At 52.1% G+C, this 15,281-nt stretch overlaps 1 protein-coding gene across 6 annotated transcripts in view; it reads right to left on the bottom strand.

The window, feature by feature from the left end:
• BOC (BOC cell adhesion associated, oncogene regulated) overlaps positions 1–15,281 on the bottom strand; it is a 70,540-nt gene that overhangs the window by 27,846 nt on the left and 27,413 nt on the right. For all 6 annotated transcript variants that reach the window (XM_036350817.1, XM_036350816.1, XM_036350821.1 and 3 more), the window contains 2 exons: positions 6,358–6,533; positions 5,402–5,680 (listed from right to left, as the gene is read on the bottom strand). In XM_036350817.1, coding sequence (XP_036206710.1) covers positions 5,402–5,680; positions 6,358–6,439 — 361 coding nt within the window. In that variant the 5' untranslated portion in view covers positions 6,440–6,533. The remainder of the gene's footprint in view (positions 1–5,401; positions 5,681–6,357; positions 6,534–15,281) is intronic.

The raw sequence follows: 15,281 nt of genomic DNA, 5'->3' as shown, positions 1-15,281 counted from the left end.
TAAATTTTAGGCTCAATCTAGCTCTCCTTTTTCAGCTATGAACCCCCATATGGAGCTGCTTGTCTCTCCCGGCAAAGGAGAACCTCATCACCCCCCCCCCCCCCCCCCCGCCCCGCTTTGAACTGCAGCCCTCCCCTGCCCTCCTGGGGCAGCTCAGGAAGACACCTGTGTGGTTTTTCCTCCCCCAACACTTCTTCACACCATAACCAGCCCTTCATCCCAAACCAAAGGGATTCTCTGAGGCATCCAAGCCAACAATTTGCAACGAAGGGTTCCTTCTTGTTTTGTCAAGCAATCATTGCCTGGCTGAACAGGACTAGGGGAGAGAGGTGGTGCTGGAAAAAACACTCTAAGGTGTTTCTTTCTAAATCACAAAATGTGTATTCCCAAAGGGAAAAGAGAGGGGAAACAGTGAGAAGTGGGGGTTGGGAGTGGAGTGGGAATAGGAGGAGCAGCAAGAAAGAGACAATCACCTGGTGGTTAGACTCAGGACCTGAGTGAACTCACTGTGGAGACGAGCACCGGAAATTAAACTCACTATGCCAGTACCTGCCCCATCCCGGAAACTGGCCTGGGCTTCAGTCTCAGTACACAATACTGATAGGTGAGTTTAGTTGTTGAAGGTCAGAGGAAGGTATGTGAGGACTCAAAAGATTTGAAATAAAGGTGTCTCCACACATTCTTCAAACTCAGCTCCGGGTCTTTCTCAATCCCCCAATTGAATCACTGTTCATCTGAGCTCCCACTAAAATCTGTTTACACGCCTGTGAGGCCACTCAGAGGTCTGGCTTGCTCTTTGGCTCCCATGTTCCATTAGAGTGAGATCCTCAGCCATCGGGACTAGGTCTCACGGTGCATAGTTGGGAATTCTAAACACTCCCCAATTCTCAGAACTCCATTCTCTAAAACATCCAAATACTGAACCCAGGGTTGGAGAACAGATGGTTTGCTGTTTCCCAAGTGGGGGTCCTGAGTCCCTATGGATTATGGACTTCCCAGCCTCCACCATCATGGGAGCCAGTCCTTTAAACCTCTTTCTCCATCTCTCTTTTTCCCTGTCTCTATTTCTCTCTCTCTCTCTCCATATATATGTAAAATTGGTTCTGCTTCTCTGTAGAACTCTGACTGAAACAGGGATGAAGGCAGCTAGAAATGACTTGAAGAAAGAAATGTCTACAGTGGCCCTTCATGGCCTGTTCTGGGCTCAGGGTCAGAGCCTAGATGACCTCAAGGAAATGTCTGATGGGAATCAGAGTTGGGGGAGCTGAGCTAAAGGAGACAAGGCTCCTGTTTGTGGCATTCACATTCTGGGGGCCGGCTCAGCCCAGCCTGGCTGGAAGGCTGAGTGGCAGTGTACAACAGAGGCCTACACGGCACCTGCGGGCCACAGTGACAGCAGGGCAGGGCCACCGCGGGCCCCTCTGACAGGCAGCTGGGAGGCGGGGCTCTAGGTTGGAGAACAGGTGTACATGGGGAGTAAAGAAGATCACAGGAATTGGTGAGCTCTCTCTTCCTAACAAGGCAATGCTCTCTCTTGGTTCCGGCTATGGCTGGCGCTTTGCCACCCCCTGGACTCTGGATTCCGAAGGGCTGTTGCCAGGATGGACCTGGGCAGCCAGGCCCGGAGACTCCGCAGGAAAACACTCCACAAATGTGTGTTGACCAAATTGATGAATGAATAAACGCCTGGAATGTATAAAACGCTTCAAAAAATTACTATCACATATTCTCTCATTTGAGACTTAAGGAATAAAAATGGGAAAAAAGCTGAAGATGAAGAACTATGTAGGGTAATTACTTGAATGGCAGGTTATTGGAGGGAAGGGACAGGAAGTGGCTGTGACAGGCATGTCAGCTCTGGTGAACCAGTGTGAGCACTGCTGTGCTGTGAGAACCCTTCTCAGGCCGAGTCGGGGCCTGGACAGCGGACTGTGGTGTCCGTTGGCAATTCCTGCTGTTGGCTCAGGTGCACAGAGTGGGAACGTTTGAGCCATGTCAAGCATTTGGCTCCTGGTGTAAAGCTTGTGAAAAGAAAGGTAAAAGGAAACAAGGATCTCAAAGCCAAATGCATGTCAAAAAGCAAGAATTAAATAAGGTGGTCTGAAGTGAGGCATTAGCAGCAAGAGAGATTTACCACAAACCACATGTGGGCTCCATAAGGAAAGAATTCCCTACAGAGGAGATTGGGGAGGCACCTCCACAGAGCGAGGGCAGCCGTTATCCACACGGCCAGGGCAAGCTGGGGTGGAGGGTAGGAGTGCTCAGGTGAGATTCTTCAGGTGGTTCAATTTTACCTGAAGACCAGAAGCCGACGTCACCAGGTGGGGATGAAGGCCAGGTGCAACCCCCACGCCCCAGCATCAGGGCCAAAGAGGTCTGGACCAGGAAAGTCCTGCTAGTGGCCTCTCCGTACCCCGAATCCTCATGCCAGGCCCCAGCCCGGATCATCAAAAGCTCTAGTGATCTCCAGAAGTTCACTGAGATGCAGGAAGCAGTCTGCCAGGCAGGCCACACAGCCAATGCCTTGTCAGAGGATGAACATCTGGACACGCGCAGAGGAGGCCCGAGGAAAAGGAAGTCTCGAACTGTGTGGGGTGTGCGTGCGTGCACACCGGCACGCCACTGCCCAGCCTGGCTTCTAAGTGCAGACTAGGCCTTTGGTAATCCCTTCTGCTGCTCAGCCTCCCTCGCACACCAGCCAACCAGCAAAACACAGCCCCCATTCTGCTCAGGAATGTGCTTTCGGAAACTTAATCTAACTGCTGAGTCTGGGCCAAATGCCCCATGGCATTAACCCAAAGACAGCACCCCTTTTTCCCGCCTCTCCCGCCTTCCCGCTGCCTCCTCCAAATTGGGAGGCTGCAGTCCCACTCCACCGACTCCCTGTTCTCCATGACACAACCCCTCCACGCCCGTTCTCCCGGTTTCCAGAACCTCCCCATCCTTCTAGTCAGGCCCAAACATTTCACTTCTGATTCATGTCTAAATGACAAGCCAATAGCTCTTGGCTTTCAAACAAGACTCGGTTGGCTTCTGCACAAGCCCCTTCTTCTCTCGCTGTGCCTTCTTGGGTTGCAACCAAACCCTTCCCTTTGTCCTCACTGCCAACTGCAGATCCCTTTAAGCGTTAGAGAAGAAGTGGCCAGGAATTTTTTTTTTTTAATAAAGCTATAAATTGTCTTCCCTCACACAGATACACCTTGAAGTACAAGGAGGGCTCCAAAGCAAACCTCCTCCTCTCCAGCTCTCCCCGTCTCCAAACAATGGAAGGCTCAGCCTGGCTCCTAATTAGGCCAAGTGAATGGTGATGGCATTTTTGCACTTCACAGACATGTGCTGACCATTTGCAGATGGACTCTCCCTCTGAGATGAGCAGCATTTTCCTTCAAAGGCACCAATGCTGCTAAAAAGCACATCTTATTTGTAAGAACAGACAACTGGGAGCAACCTGACTGGTGATGGGAAAAGGGTTCGGTGCCTTTTGGTGGATGTTCCCGGGCCACGGGGAACGATGAACCTGCTCTGGTTGGGGTGGGGCAGGTGAGCTGGGAAGGGGCACGAGGAACCTGCTGGAGTGACGGCACACGGTGTGGACACGTGGAAACCGCGCCAGGTTGTCACGGAACATTAGCGCACTTCGTGTGCTTTACGAATGCATTTAACACTCGATAAAAAAGATGCATTTAACACTCGATAAAAAAGACAAAATTAAAACATGGCCAATGCAAAATGCTTGTCGTACCGTGTCCAGGGGAAGAGGAGAAAAGGTAGAGACCACATGTTCAGTAGTCAACAGTGCGAGACGTGGATCTGGAGAAACGCTGGGAGGGCATGCTCCAAAATGATAATAGTGGTTGTGTGATGGGGGCTCAGGAGAAACACTGTTTTCTATAGATTTCTATAATGTAATTTAGCTATAATTAAAAATATAAAGGAGGAGTATGATGGTAGGAGGTGGAGCTCTGACCTCAACCTTTCCTTTCATGAAGAGATGGCCCCTCCGCACCCTCCCCGTCCTCACCCAAGTCTCCTGCGCCCTCTAATCACCCACAGCTCGGCTACTAGCCCAGGGCCTGCTCCCCCAAGGCCGGCGTGCAGATCCACTGGTGCTCTTTCTGCCACAAAGTGGCTCTCATGGAGGCTGGGGAGTGGCTCCCAGATGCAGCCCAGGCTGGTGGGCCTGGCCCCCGAGGGAGACGGGGACCCACCCTGCCTTCCTCCCTTCTGAGAAACGGGCAGGGCTGCTCCATGGTTCCCGTGGAGGGCAGCCCCTCAGGGATCTGGGAGCCAGAGGGAGAGAAGGGTCTTTCCTCCTCTGCTCTTCTGCTTCCCCACCCTCATCGCTCTCCTCCCAGGGCTCACACCGCCCAGGGCCCCCAGCGTGACCCACGGCCTCCTGGACATCTCACCCACCAGGGTGGCGATGGTGTTGACGTGGAAGCCCAAGGCAGGGCTGCCAGGGAGAAGGGGGCACTGCCGAGTGAGTCACAGGGGAGCAAGCTCTGAAGATCTCAGTTTAAACCCAAACCCCACTAATCTCAGAGTTTCCCCATGCCCTACACTTCAGGCTCCAGGAAAGGGGGGTGGTTCTTTATATAGCCCAGCTCCAGACCTGGCACATAAGAGTGGGGGTGGGGGTGGGGGCTCTCCAGCCTCGGACGTTTATTTAATCAGTCAAGTCTCATTTGCCACGCGTGCAGTGGGTAGCAGACCGGGTAAGGTGCGTGTGGTGCCTGGGTCAGAGTAGACCCGAGTGGCGATTACATGCAAGAGTAGCATGAAGTCCTCTCCTGGCAGCCTCTCTGGACCAAACCATCACCTGATCTCTTCTCTCTTTCTCTTCTCTTGAGCCCTTTGTCGTGCAGCTTCCTTTCCACTCTGTGCTGCTGTTTACACTCCAGGCATTTGTATAATGTGCGTGCCCCTCAGAGAGAGGCAGGTGGCCAAGAGTGGGGCGGGCAGGCTCTGTTCAGCCCACACAGAGCCCTGTCAGTGCTCCGACGGCAGCCGCAGTGAGGATGGAGCTTGGAGGACGGAGGGGACAGTGAGCAACTGGCACAACCACCTAAACCCACAGAGTGACCAAGTGGAAAGGCATGGCCTGGCCCAGCTCTGGGGCCACAGAAATAGCTCATCCATGTCAAGTTCTCTCCTTCCTGACACTCAGCCCAGACACGCATGTCCCCTTCTCGCCAAGTGGCTTCGCAAGGCACATGCCCCGCCCCTGGGACTGCTGGGCCGCTCCCACACGTGATTTTACATTTCAGTGATCAAGACCCCTTTATGGTAAGACTAATGACCGGGGGTATGAATGATGAGGGGGCGAGGGCAGAGAGACCAGAGAGACTGGGAGAGAGGAGGAGACCGCCCCACGGCCGGGGAGCAAAGGAGCAGCACTCACTGGCTAGTGTCACCGTGGCTGGCACGCTGGCCACGGCCCCCGCAGGCATCCGGGCTACACACTGGTACCGTCCCACGGTGCGGTTGCTGAGGGCGGTGATGACGAGCGTCCCGCGGGAGATGAGGACGCCCAGGGCATCATCGGAACCGTTCAGCTCCCTCCCGTTCAGGCGCCAGGTGGTGCTCATCCCCGGCGGCTCCACCACGCAGCCCAGGATCACAGTTCCCCCGAGCTTCTGGACCGTGGAGGGAGGCTGCACGCTGACCTGAGGCACCTTGTCTGCAAGAAGAACAGATGCAGCCGTGAAGTGACACTCTCAGGGCTCCAGCAGCAGGACCTTTGAGAAGCGCAGCACCAGGCAGCCTTTCAGAGCCGAGCAGCCAGTGGAGCGGATCTTTCTCTGATGGTTTGGTCCAGAGACCGGGGTGCCCTCCCCAGCCGGTGCTCAATCCGGAGGGCAGAATGGAGTGGCCGTGGGTGCAAAGGCGGGCACGTAGGCTTGGAGTTGGACAGACCTAAATTTGAATCCCAGTCCCACTCTTCTGAGCCATGTGACTTTGGCCTTTTTGGGGCCTCAGTTTCTTATCTGTAAAATGGGGCTAATAATACTTCCCACAGGGCTGCTGTGAAGCTCACAAACATGTAAACTGCCTGCCATAATCTCAAATATTAAGTGCTCAGAACAAGGCAGTTACTATTACTGTTCCTCCTCCCCTGGAATGGCTCAGAAACGATTAAAATACCCAGCTATGAGCCCTGGGATGTTGCAGGGATCAGTTCTCATCTTGTGTTACTGAGCGTGTCCCTGAACCAGGGGGAATGAGTGCTCTTTCAAATCCCGAGAGAGGAAGGGCTTCTGAAAGGGCTGTGGTAGAATGTGCAACGCTTCTGTCTGACATTAAGGGGCAAGTGTTCTCCCGAGAGGGGCAGGCGGAGAAAGGGAAGGGCAGACTCACTCAGGTCAGCGAAACAGCCGGCTGTGGCCAAGAGGAGGCAGGTGAGCGTGACTGCGGGCCTCCTTCCTCTCTGAGTCGTCATCGTCCCACGCGGCAGGTGTGTGACAAAGGGTCCGAAGCCAACGTCCCATAAGCCACCAGTCACTCCCAGAGATTCTGCAATCCTCTACAGCACTCTGGAGCGAGCGAGAGAGAGAGAGCCAGCCATGGTGAGAAGGCCTGAGATGCCCACGTGTAAGCCAGAGCCTGGTTGGTCCCCACACCCCCTGCTTCCATCAGACACGCCGGACACGCCGAGTGCTGGCCTGCTGTGCTGCTGGAAGGCCCAAGAACACGCTCACACCATTTCTCATCCAAAAGATGCTTCAAAGTTACCCCCACCTGGAGCTAGAAGGTGGTGGTGTGATGGTAAGAATGCTGCAGCCTTGCCTGGCGTAGCTACAGCGGCAAGGACAGGGGCCAAGACACGGGCAGTGAACACCCAGCACAGACACCGGTACCACTGCTTGCAGGAGGCCGGAGGTCTGTGGCCATGTGCCACTAGCACAGACCACGGCAGACAGTGCTGCGACCCGACTGTGCGTCGGAGCCCCTTGTTTAGGGTGCTGGCAACCGAGTCCTAAAGTCTCAGGGACTCACCAAAGTGGCAGGTTCCCTTTCTCCCCAACCCTATCCCTGCATCTCTGTGAACTCTTTATTCTTGGAATCAACCTACCCGCCTCAGCCTGTCTATAACCTCTAGTCCCACAACATATAAAAGTCACACATCGGCCAAGGCCCCACCTTCTCTCCCCCGGTGCTGGAATTCTGGCCTTTTTATTTCCACAAAATCTGCACTCCTGAGCCTGATTGATGGACCAGGCTGCCTGTCCACCCAGAACAGCATCCCTGCGGGTTCTAGCCTTCACTGCACCTCCAGCCGCCAGACGCCCCGCTCAGCTCCCAGCCACCCTCTCACTGCCTGCCTAGGACTTGAACTCCTCCCTGCCACAGTGTTATATCTTGAAGCCTCCTTTAAGCTACAGGCCTTGAAAGACGCATCAACATCACCGAGAGGCGGGTGTACGCTCACACACACTTCTGTCGCAGCCTAACCACGACGTTGCTTCCACGCTTTCCACTGCTGCACTTACGGCACATGAGGCCAAGAAGGAAAGTGGGTGGACATGCTGGTTGGGCAGGGAGGCCCTGGAGTGAGCTTCAGAGAAGAGTGAAGGCAACATGCAGGCCATCGACAGTGGATGCAGCGTCCTGAACCACGCACAGGTGGGAATACTAGGAGTCACTTCCAGGGGGGTGACAGACACTCACAATGTGAACCCTCCTAGACCAGTTTATCTAACCGACGACTCTTTCAAAGACTCTCCGTCGCCACCGGAAGCCCAGGGAAGGAGCGGCGCGCCCCAGCTGAGCGATGCCTTGTGCGCACGGTCTGGAGCTCTGGCTGCCTGCGCAGTCGGCTGCGGGAGCCGGTCCTCGGCTCTTCAACCGCCATCGCTCGGGACACGACACACGGACACACGGGATGAAGGCTGGGCTTCGGGCTCTTGCTCTGTGCAGGGGTTTGCCTAAACCCCTCCCTTCTCCAAGCTCCTTTGCCCTGGGCTTTCCCCCTGGCTGCTGGAGGCAAGAGGGCACATCGCTCTGCCCAGCAAGCATCGCCAGAGAGATGGTGGACCAGCCCCACACTTGCTCTGAATGTTTTCCAAGAAGGAGTTTTCCCCTTTGCCTCTTCATCCCTCCCTTTGCCTTGTGTTCCACATCGGAGACTTCTCCTTCGCTCTGGGAAAGGACAAGGGCACATTTTCTATAAAAGGTTTGAAAGAAAAGTCTGAAAGAAGCTTTTCAAGAGTATTTTCTTGACAAGATAAAATATCTTCCTCTTAGTATTGAGAGAGCTTTTGCTCTTTTTTTTTGGACAATCCAGTAAATCAAAAGGGTCATGTTATTAGCAAAGTGAAATTAAGACCTCTGCAAAGGATGTGAATGGAGGTGGCTGGGGACAGGTGTGAGGAGGCAGGGGCGTGGGGCAGGCCTGCTCTCACTATAGGGTCCTTGCTTAGTTCTTTTGCGGGAGGTATTTTTTTAATCTTCATAAAAACACTATAAAGTGGGGAGTATTATCCCCATCTTACAGGTGAGAACCCTGAGTTCCAGGGGTTAGTTCACATAAATGCAGGCCTGGAATGCAACCCAGCTCTGTGCTCTTAACCACAATAGTAGCCTTTTCACACATTTTCTTTTTTTAAAAAAATATATATATTTTTTATTGATTTTAGAGAGGAAGGAAGAGGGAGAGAGAGAGAGAACCATCAATGATGAGAGAGAATCATTGATTGGCTGCCTCCTGCCCGCCCCACACAGGAGACCGAGCCCTGGCCGGAAGTCGAACCGTGACCTGCTGATTCATGGGTCAACATTAAACCACTGAGCAACACCGGTTGGGCCTTTCCACACATGTTCTGTCAGCACCCTGCACCCAGTGGGTGCTTAACGGAGTTAGAATATAGGTGATGTAGAACAGTGAGGAATTTTAAGTTATTTCTAGAGAAAAGTTCTATACTAAAAAAGCAAGCTTTGGGTGTCCTCTAAATTTTCCAGATACTTGTTTGAATTGCCTCCTTTCCATCAAACGAGACAACATATTTATCTAGAACACTGCATGGATTGCCATCGTAGGAATTTAGGGAACGTGATAGTTCATGACGCCCTCATTTCCTCCATCCCTTAAGGACTTTGGGGACACCTGTTCCTTCCCTGCCCCAAGGAAAGGAGGAAGAATGGAAGGAAAAAGGGGAGGAAGGAAGGAAGAAGAGCTGGGAGGCAGAGAGGCAGGGATGCAAAGTAATAAAGGGCAAAAAAGAAGACCGGCAGACAAAGGGGCGGGAGGGCTGGCTGGCATCTGAGCACAGGGTGGCTGCGGAGGTGTTTGGGTTGTAAAGTCCACACAGGTTTTACTGCGGAAATTCAGCTCTGACCCCTCCTGCTTAACGAGGACCAGCCAGACAATCCCCGTTACTTCTGCACCCTCGGTAATTTATAAGGTTCAAACTGGAAACAGACCCCATTGCTGCTGCCCGCCACCATCCTGCCTTTAAAAGCAGCAAGGAGAAAAGAATGGCGCTGGGGGGGGGCGAGGGGAGAGGAAGCAGGTACCCAGAGGAGCAGGAAGGAGTTAACTCATTAATCCCCACACCAGCTTCAGAGCAGGTACCATTTAATGACCCCAAAGCAGGACACCGTGAGGTTTCCTTCATGCAAGAGCAGGGCTGTGACACACACATGGGACCGGGCCGGGGGCCCTGGAACCACGACGCCTCTTATCTAACAGCTGGGAAACGGGGTTACTTCCTGAACCAGGATACCGAGCGAGTTTAGTCTAGAAAGGTCATTCCAAAGAGACAGATTTCTGAGCACTTTGCTTTAATGAGTAAAAAAGGCCAGCAAGGTTCACTGGAGTACGCTGTGCAGTGTAACTCTGCCCCACTGTGAAATGATCAAGGTACAATTTCAAAGTTGCAACAGTAAGGCCTGGCATTTTTCCCAGAAAAGCAAGGTCTGTCTAGATAGATCTTTATTTTCTATGCAATTTCTCAGAAAAAGAGGAGAGACCAAGATAAGAGTCAAAAAGCAGAGAGAAGGGAAAATGAATTCTTGACATGAATTCCTCCCTGAGGCTTAAGTCCTTGCTTTTTAAAGGGTTACTTGGACACGAAGCATCAAACATGTCTGAGAAGTTTAACTGCTGACACACGTGTTCCCATTGATACAAGCTCCTCCAAGCAGACGTTTTTGAACTTTCTAAAAACAACAGAATACACTTCTGAGGCTGAGAACGAGCATGAGAAATTATAGCCTCAGTATTTATTTTGCAAGAAAATCACAAACAACTGAGAGCTGATCATGGGCAGGCGATGGCCAGCTCCAACTTCCCCAGAGGGTGGCTGGCTGGCCGGAGTGGGCGTGAGACCGCAGCGCAGGGGCCACATGTCACCCCGGGTCATACGGGCCATGCCGCTCTCTCAGAAAGGGGGAGCTCTGTGGCTAACACATAAAACACGGCTTTGGATGGACCATGTCCTATAGCCAAGAAGAGCTGAAACATTCAGTGGCAAGAAACAGATCTGACAAAAATTTTGTTCCACTGGTTGGGAGGGGCTTGCTACGTAAGAAAACATTTCTAAGCCCAGATGACATTTTTTGCACGTTCCCAATTCCATCGCGGGATTCACCTTCCCCACTACCTTGGAAGGCAGAGAGATTTCCTCCCAGGTGATGCCAAGTGGCAGCGTGCCTGCTGAGTGCTGGCGGCCCCACCCCCACCCCCACCCTCTGCCTCAAGAAAGTGGGGGTGCTCCTGCACACAGGAGTGACATTGGGGGAAATACTGGGGAAATGAGTGGATTCTCAGAGGGCTGGACATGTGAGTTTAGATAGACTTAGGAGAAGGATTTAAAAAGCCATTTTTACCGCTCCACTGGCATGGCTCAGGGGTTGAGCATTGACCTATGAACCAGGAGGTCGCGGTTCAATTTCCGGTCAGGGCACATGCCCGGGTTGCAGGCTCGATCCCCAGTGTGGGGCGTGCAGGAGGCAGCAGATCAGTGACTCTCGCTCATCAACAAGTTTCTATCTCTCTCTCCCTCTCCCTTCCACTCTGAAATCAATAAAAACATATTTTTTAAAGTCATTCTTACTTAAAAAATTGTATCCACAGACGTAATTAAAGGGAAACATTCTAAATTAGGAGGGACTCTCGGAGAAAACACAGTCATAGCTCATGGGTCTCGAGTGATCTGAGGAAAGAGAGCGATTTGCAGGAGGTGTCCCAGCTGATCAGGAAGGAGACACAGGGGTCCAAGTCGGGTCTCCCTCTGGACTAGCGCTCTTCCCGCCATCCCGACACTGCCTCCCTGGGGTCGGGTTAGCCGACTGCTAGACTGCTTTTAAAACTCAGTTTACAGTGCTTCTGAACTTACTTTCTTATGCATGAAAATGACGTTATCTGGATCATTACCCGTCGCAGTAACTACCTGTGTGGTCACTGTCACCCTTTTACCATTTACACCCTAATCTACAACAAGCTCTCGTTGCTCCTTCCACAAACTCCTCCAATGGAATGTTCTGCCCTGAAGAAGACGCTCTGCACCTGTGCTGTGCAAAATGCTCGGGAGCCCTAGCCACTTGCGGCTATTAAATCCCTAAACTACAGCTAATGTGACTGAGGCATGGCATGCTAAATTTTAATTTAAGTGGCCACATGGGGCTAGTGGTCACCCCTGGGTCTAATTCTCTAGCTCTTACCTGCCTTGCCCCAGAAGTGACACAGGACATGTTCACTTACCTTGAACTGCACAGTTCTAGACAGGTCCCTAGAACATCTACCCAGACATCTCTGATGTCAAACAGGGGAGAATAACAATTGTTTTTAGGTTCTTAAGCCTGAGACAGTCTTCACATGTCTATAGCTTATTCCTGATCCAAATTTTGTGTGTGAGTCTCCCATTTAAAAATGGTGTATTTTGATTTTATTATTGGGAAAGAAAAAATATTACTGCAATCTGCTACATATAAGACAAGTACGCAAGGCACAGTCATAGAAAGTGGATTTAGTCAGCGAGCTCAGCCGACATCCCTAAGCGCCTCATTTCCCAGCCTCCTCTGCCGCGAGCCCAGGGCCCTGTGACCAGTGCTGGCCAAAGAAGTGTAGGTGAACGTGTCAGTGTCACTTCCAGACCAAGGCAGTCAGGAGCTGGAGAACTAGAGAGCGGCTTCCGCCTCTCCCCTCTCCTGTCCCAGGGCCACAGGTCTAAGGTTTCAGAGGGCACCGCCGCAAGATGGAAGAAGGCAGCGCAATCTTTTGTTGCACAAAACCACGAAGTTTTGGGATTCCTCTCATGTAGCATCTTTAACATCTTCACTGATCACCACAAAGGGGAAATAGCAAATGAGAGCAGGGGGAGGAGAGCGTTTTCAAGTTCGAGTTCTCAGGAAAGAAACCCTGGATCCAGGGTTTGCCACGGGGCCTTTTGGAATACACAGGCGCAGGCGTGAGGAGACGCATGGCACTGCAGGAAGGTGACACCATCTGGTGGGAACGCAGGTCTTGGGGTGGAGGTGCACCGAGCAGTTTGGCTGCTTGTCTTGAACAGTGGTCTCCAGATTTCCTGATCTTGCTCCCGTGAGAAAAATAGTCTGGGCAAATATCCCTTATGCATGCATATCTATGTATACATCAGATGCAGGTACTGCTGAGCTCAAATGTGAAAGAGAGGAGGTAAAAGTGAAACCGTATTTTAATGGCTTGTTAATCATGTAACATCATTAAGCTTACACTGCACGCCTATTTAGGCCTAGGCCCATCACTAATAACATGGATGTAATCTCTTTCAAATGCTCAGCGTGAATGCTAGTTATTTGGTGACTTCTCATCAGAAGTGATTCCATTTCCATTGTTTTTGCTTCCTAACGTGGCTTGAAAAGGGGCAGCCCTGCCATCTCCTCCTGTTTGCCTGCACTTGGATTATCAGCTGCTCTGCAACCCAGCTTCTTTGTAGCGTCTCTTTAAGCCACTTGTCCTTTTGTGAGAGTTAGTTTAGCTAAAACTAAATAATATAATCTGTAAATCCACTTAACGGAGAGCAGGAAAAGTGAGGAGTACATGAACGGGCAGCGAGGTCCCCACTGCCCGCCCTCCACGCGTGGAGGCCTCCTGGCATTGTTTGCCCGACACGCGGGCTGAAGGTACCACTGTCCATCCCGGTATTAAACACCAGGAAAGCTTGGTTTCTTTCCTGTGCCTTTTTGAGATAGAAACACACGTTAAGAGCCTCTAGTATGTTCTTCCAGGGTGGAATTTCTTGTATTTCCCCCGTCAGCAGCTTGCAGCCCACTTTGGAGACTATTCTAGCAGAATGACAGGAGGCGAGGGAGGGACTATGAGGTTGGGTCAGGCTGTGGAAGAGGAGGAAATGGAGCTTGAACCCCATACCATAGGAGATGGGACCCCTGGATGGTTTTTGAGAAGGGAATATCTGATCAAGGTGACATTAGTAAAACCTGGGCTTCTCATTCTCACTGCGGCCAATATTGATAACCAGCTGCTAGCAAACATGGACAGAGTCTATTTCCACTCAGGTTGAGGGGGGGTGGGGTGGGCGCTCGCCATCCAGGCAAGGGGAGGGGGGGACCCTGGCATAGCCTCCGGGCTCCGGAGGATCCCCCACAGAGAGAAGTGCCCTCTGCCTCCAGTGAAGGGATGGTCTGCTCTCTTGGACAAATCGAATTTCCCCACCTCAGCCACTTGAGGAAGAAGTTACTGGGGAGTCTCATTTCTTTGTCACACATACCCCTTCCTGAAAATAGCCTTATTTCTCTAAAGAGATTTTTAAAAAATCTACTGTGTGGAGCAGGAGGAGACACAAACCTTTATTGCTAAATGGAAAAAAACAGAGAAAAGGAAAACCATTTCCTTTCTTCTACACCCCTTCTCAATCCCCCACCCTATTCCATATAAATTCAATTTGACAACCCTGCTAATTGGATAAACGCAGCTCCTGCTCTCCTAGAAGGCATTCCCTTTGCTTTTTGTGTTTTGTTTTTGGAGGGCTCAAAACAGGGCGATTGTGCTGTTCTTTAACACGAATTCCATCTGCTTTATTTCTCCCTCCATTCACCCTCCTCTTGAATATTTATGAGGCCTTCCCTGCTGCTGTCCCCTTTCCACCCCACCTCCACCCCTTCCCCTCAGCCTCCCTCTCCCTGCCCGGCTCCAGCCCCCTCTCTCCTTCCCTCAGAGCCGGACAAAAACCTTCCAAATGGCCCCCCCCTCCTTGCTTTAGATAAACACAGGCAGTGTCAAGTGTGAGGAGTAGGGGGAGGTGGGATGGGGGTTCAACTGCCAGTCAAGCCCCCAGCCTTCAATGGGGCCCAGGGGCCTACCCTAATCTGCTGCATGCTTGCCATATGGGGGCTGTGTTGCCCCGGGAAACACTAACAGGCAGAACGGAGCTTAATAGAGTCCATATTCATTGTAATGCAGTGAGCTCGCTCAGGCACCACTGCCCCTTCGGTCCGGTTTCATTCTTCTGTTTCCCTCTTTCTTTCTGTTTTTCCTCCCTTTTTCTTTCTTTCTTCCTTTCAAAAGGACCAGGACCGAAGAGAGCAGTAACCTGGAGAGGCCTGGGTCGGCAGGAAGGCGGAGTTGGGGGTTAGGAGCGAGGAAGGTGATGGTGGTGTTGCGCTGGGGGTGAGGCTGGTGGGGAGAGGTGAGAAGGGGGAGCTCCCAGGAGGGCAGAGTGGAGTGTGCATCAGGTCAGGGCATGGAGCGTGCGGCTCTGTACGAGTGTGCACGTGCAGGAGTGTGGCAGGTGGGTATGGGCCACCAGGGCCCCGGAGCACAAAAGCCTTCGTATGTACTCAGCCACCTAAGCTGGGGTATCCCAACACCATCTCTAACCCCAGTCAAGGGCAGGTCACAAAAGCCAGTGACACCTACCTCCCCTAGGTGTCAGGCCAGTGGCCCTGAAGTCACAGGTGGTACAATGGGATGAAACCGGTTGGGCCCTTTCCCTCCTCCCCGGCTGAGCTGGAGTGGAGGAAGGTGTGCCAGCTGTGGTTGACAGCTGTGGTGTGCCACGGCCAAACCAAGGGCACAGGGCCTCTGCCCTGAGTGGGCTGCCCAGCAGACGACGACTGGAGTATATCTCCAGGGCTCAAAAGGGAAAGAGGGCAGAAAATGTGGGAAGGGAATGGAGCCCATTTCTCCCAACTTCTCAGAAAGAGTAAAATCAGTAACCGATACTAAGAAATTCCTCAAAGAATGAAGAATCCGTTTCCTAAGTTGTGAAACAAAGCTATTCGTTCCGTTATGTGACAGTAAAAATCACAAATTTAGAATCAAGAGAGAAAACAAATTTTCAGCT

This window comes from Myotis myotis, unplaced genomic scaffold, assembly GCF_014108235.1.
Source record: "Myotis myotis isolate mMyoMyo1 unplaced genomic scaffold, mMyoMyo1.p scaffold_m19_p_2, whole genome shotgun sequence".
Taxonomy (NCBI): Eukaryota; Metazoa; Chordata; class Mammalia; order Chiroptera; family Vespertilionidae; genus Myotis; species Myotis myotis.
Note: the sequence above shows the minus strand (reverse complement) of the source record. Positions and strands in the feature narration are given on the sequence as shown.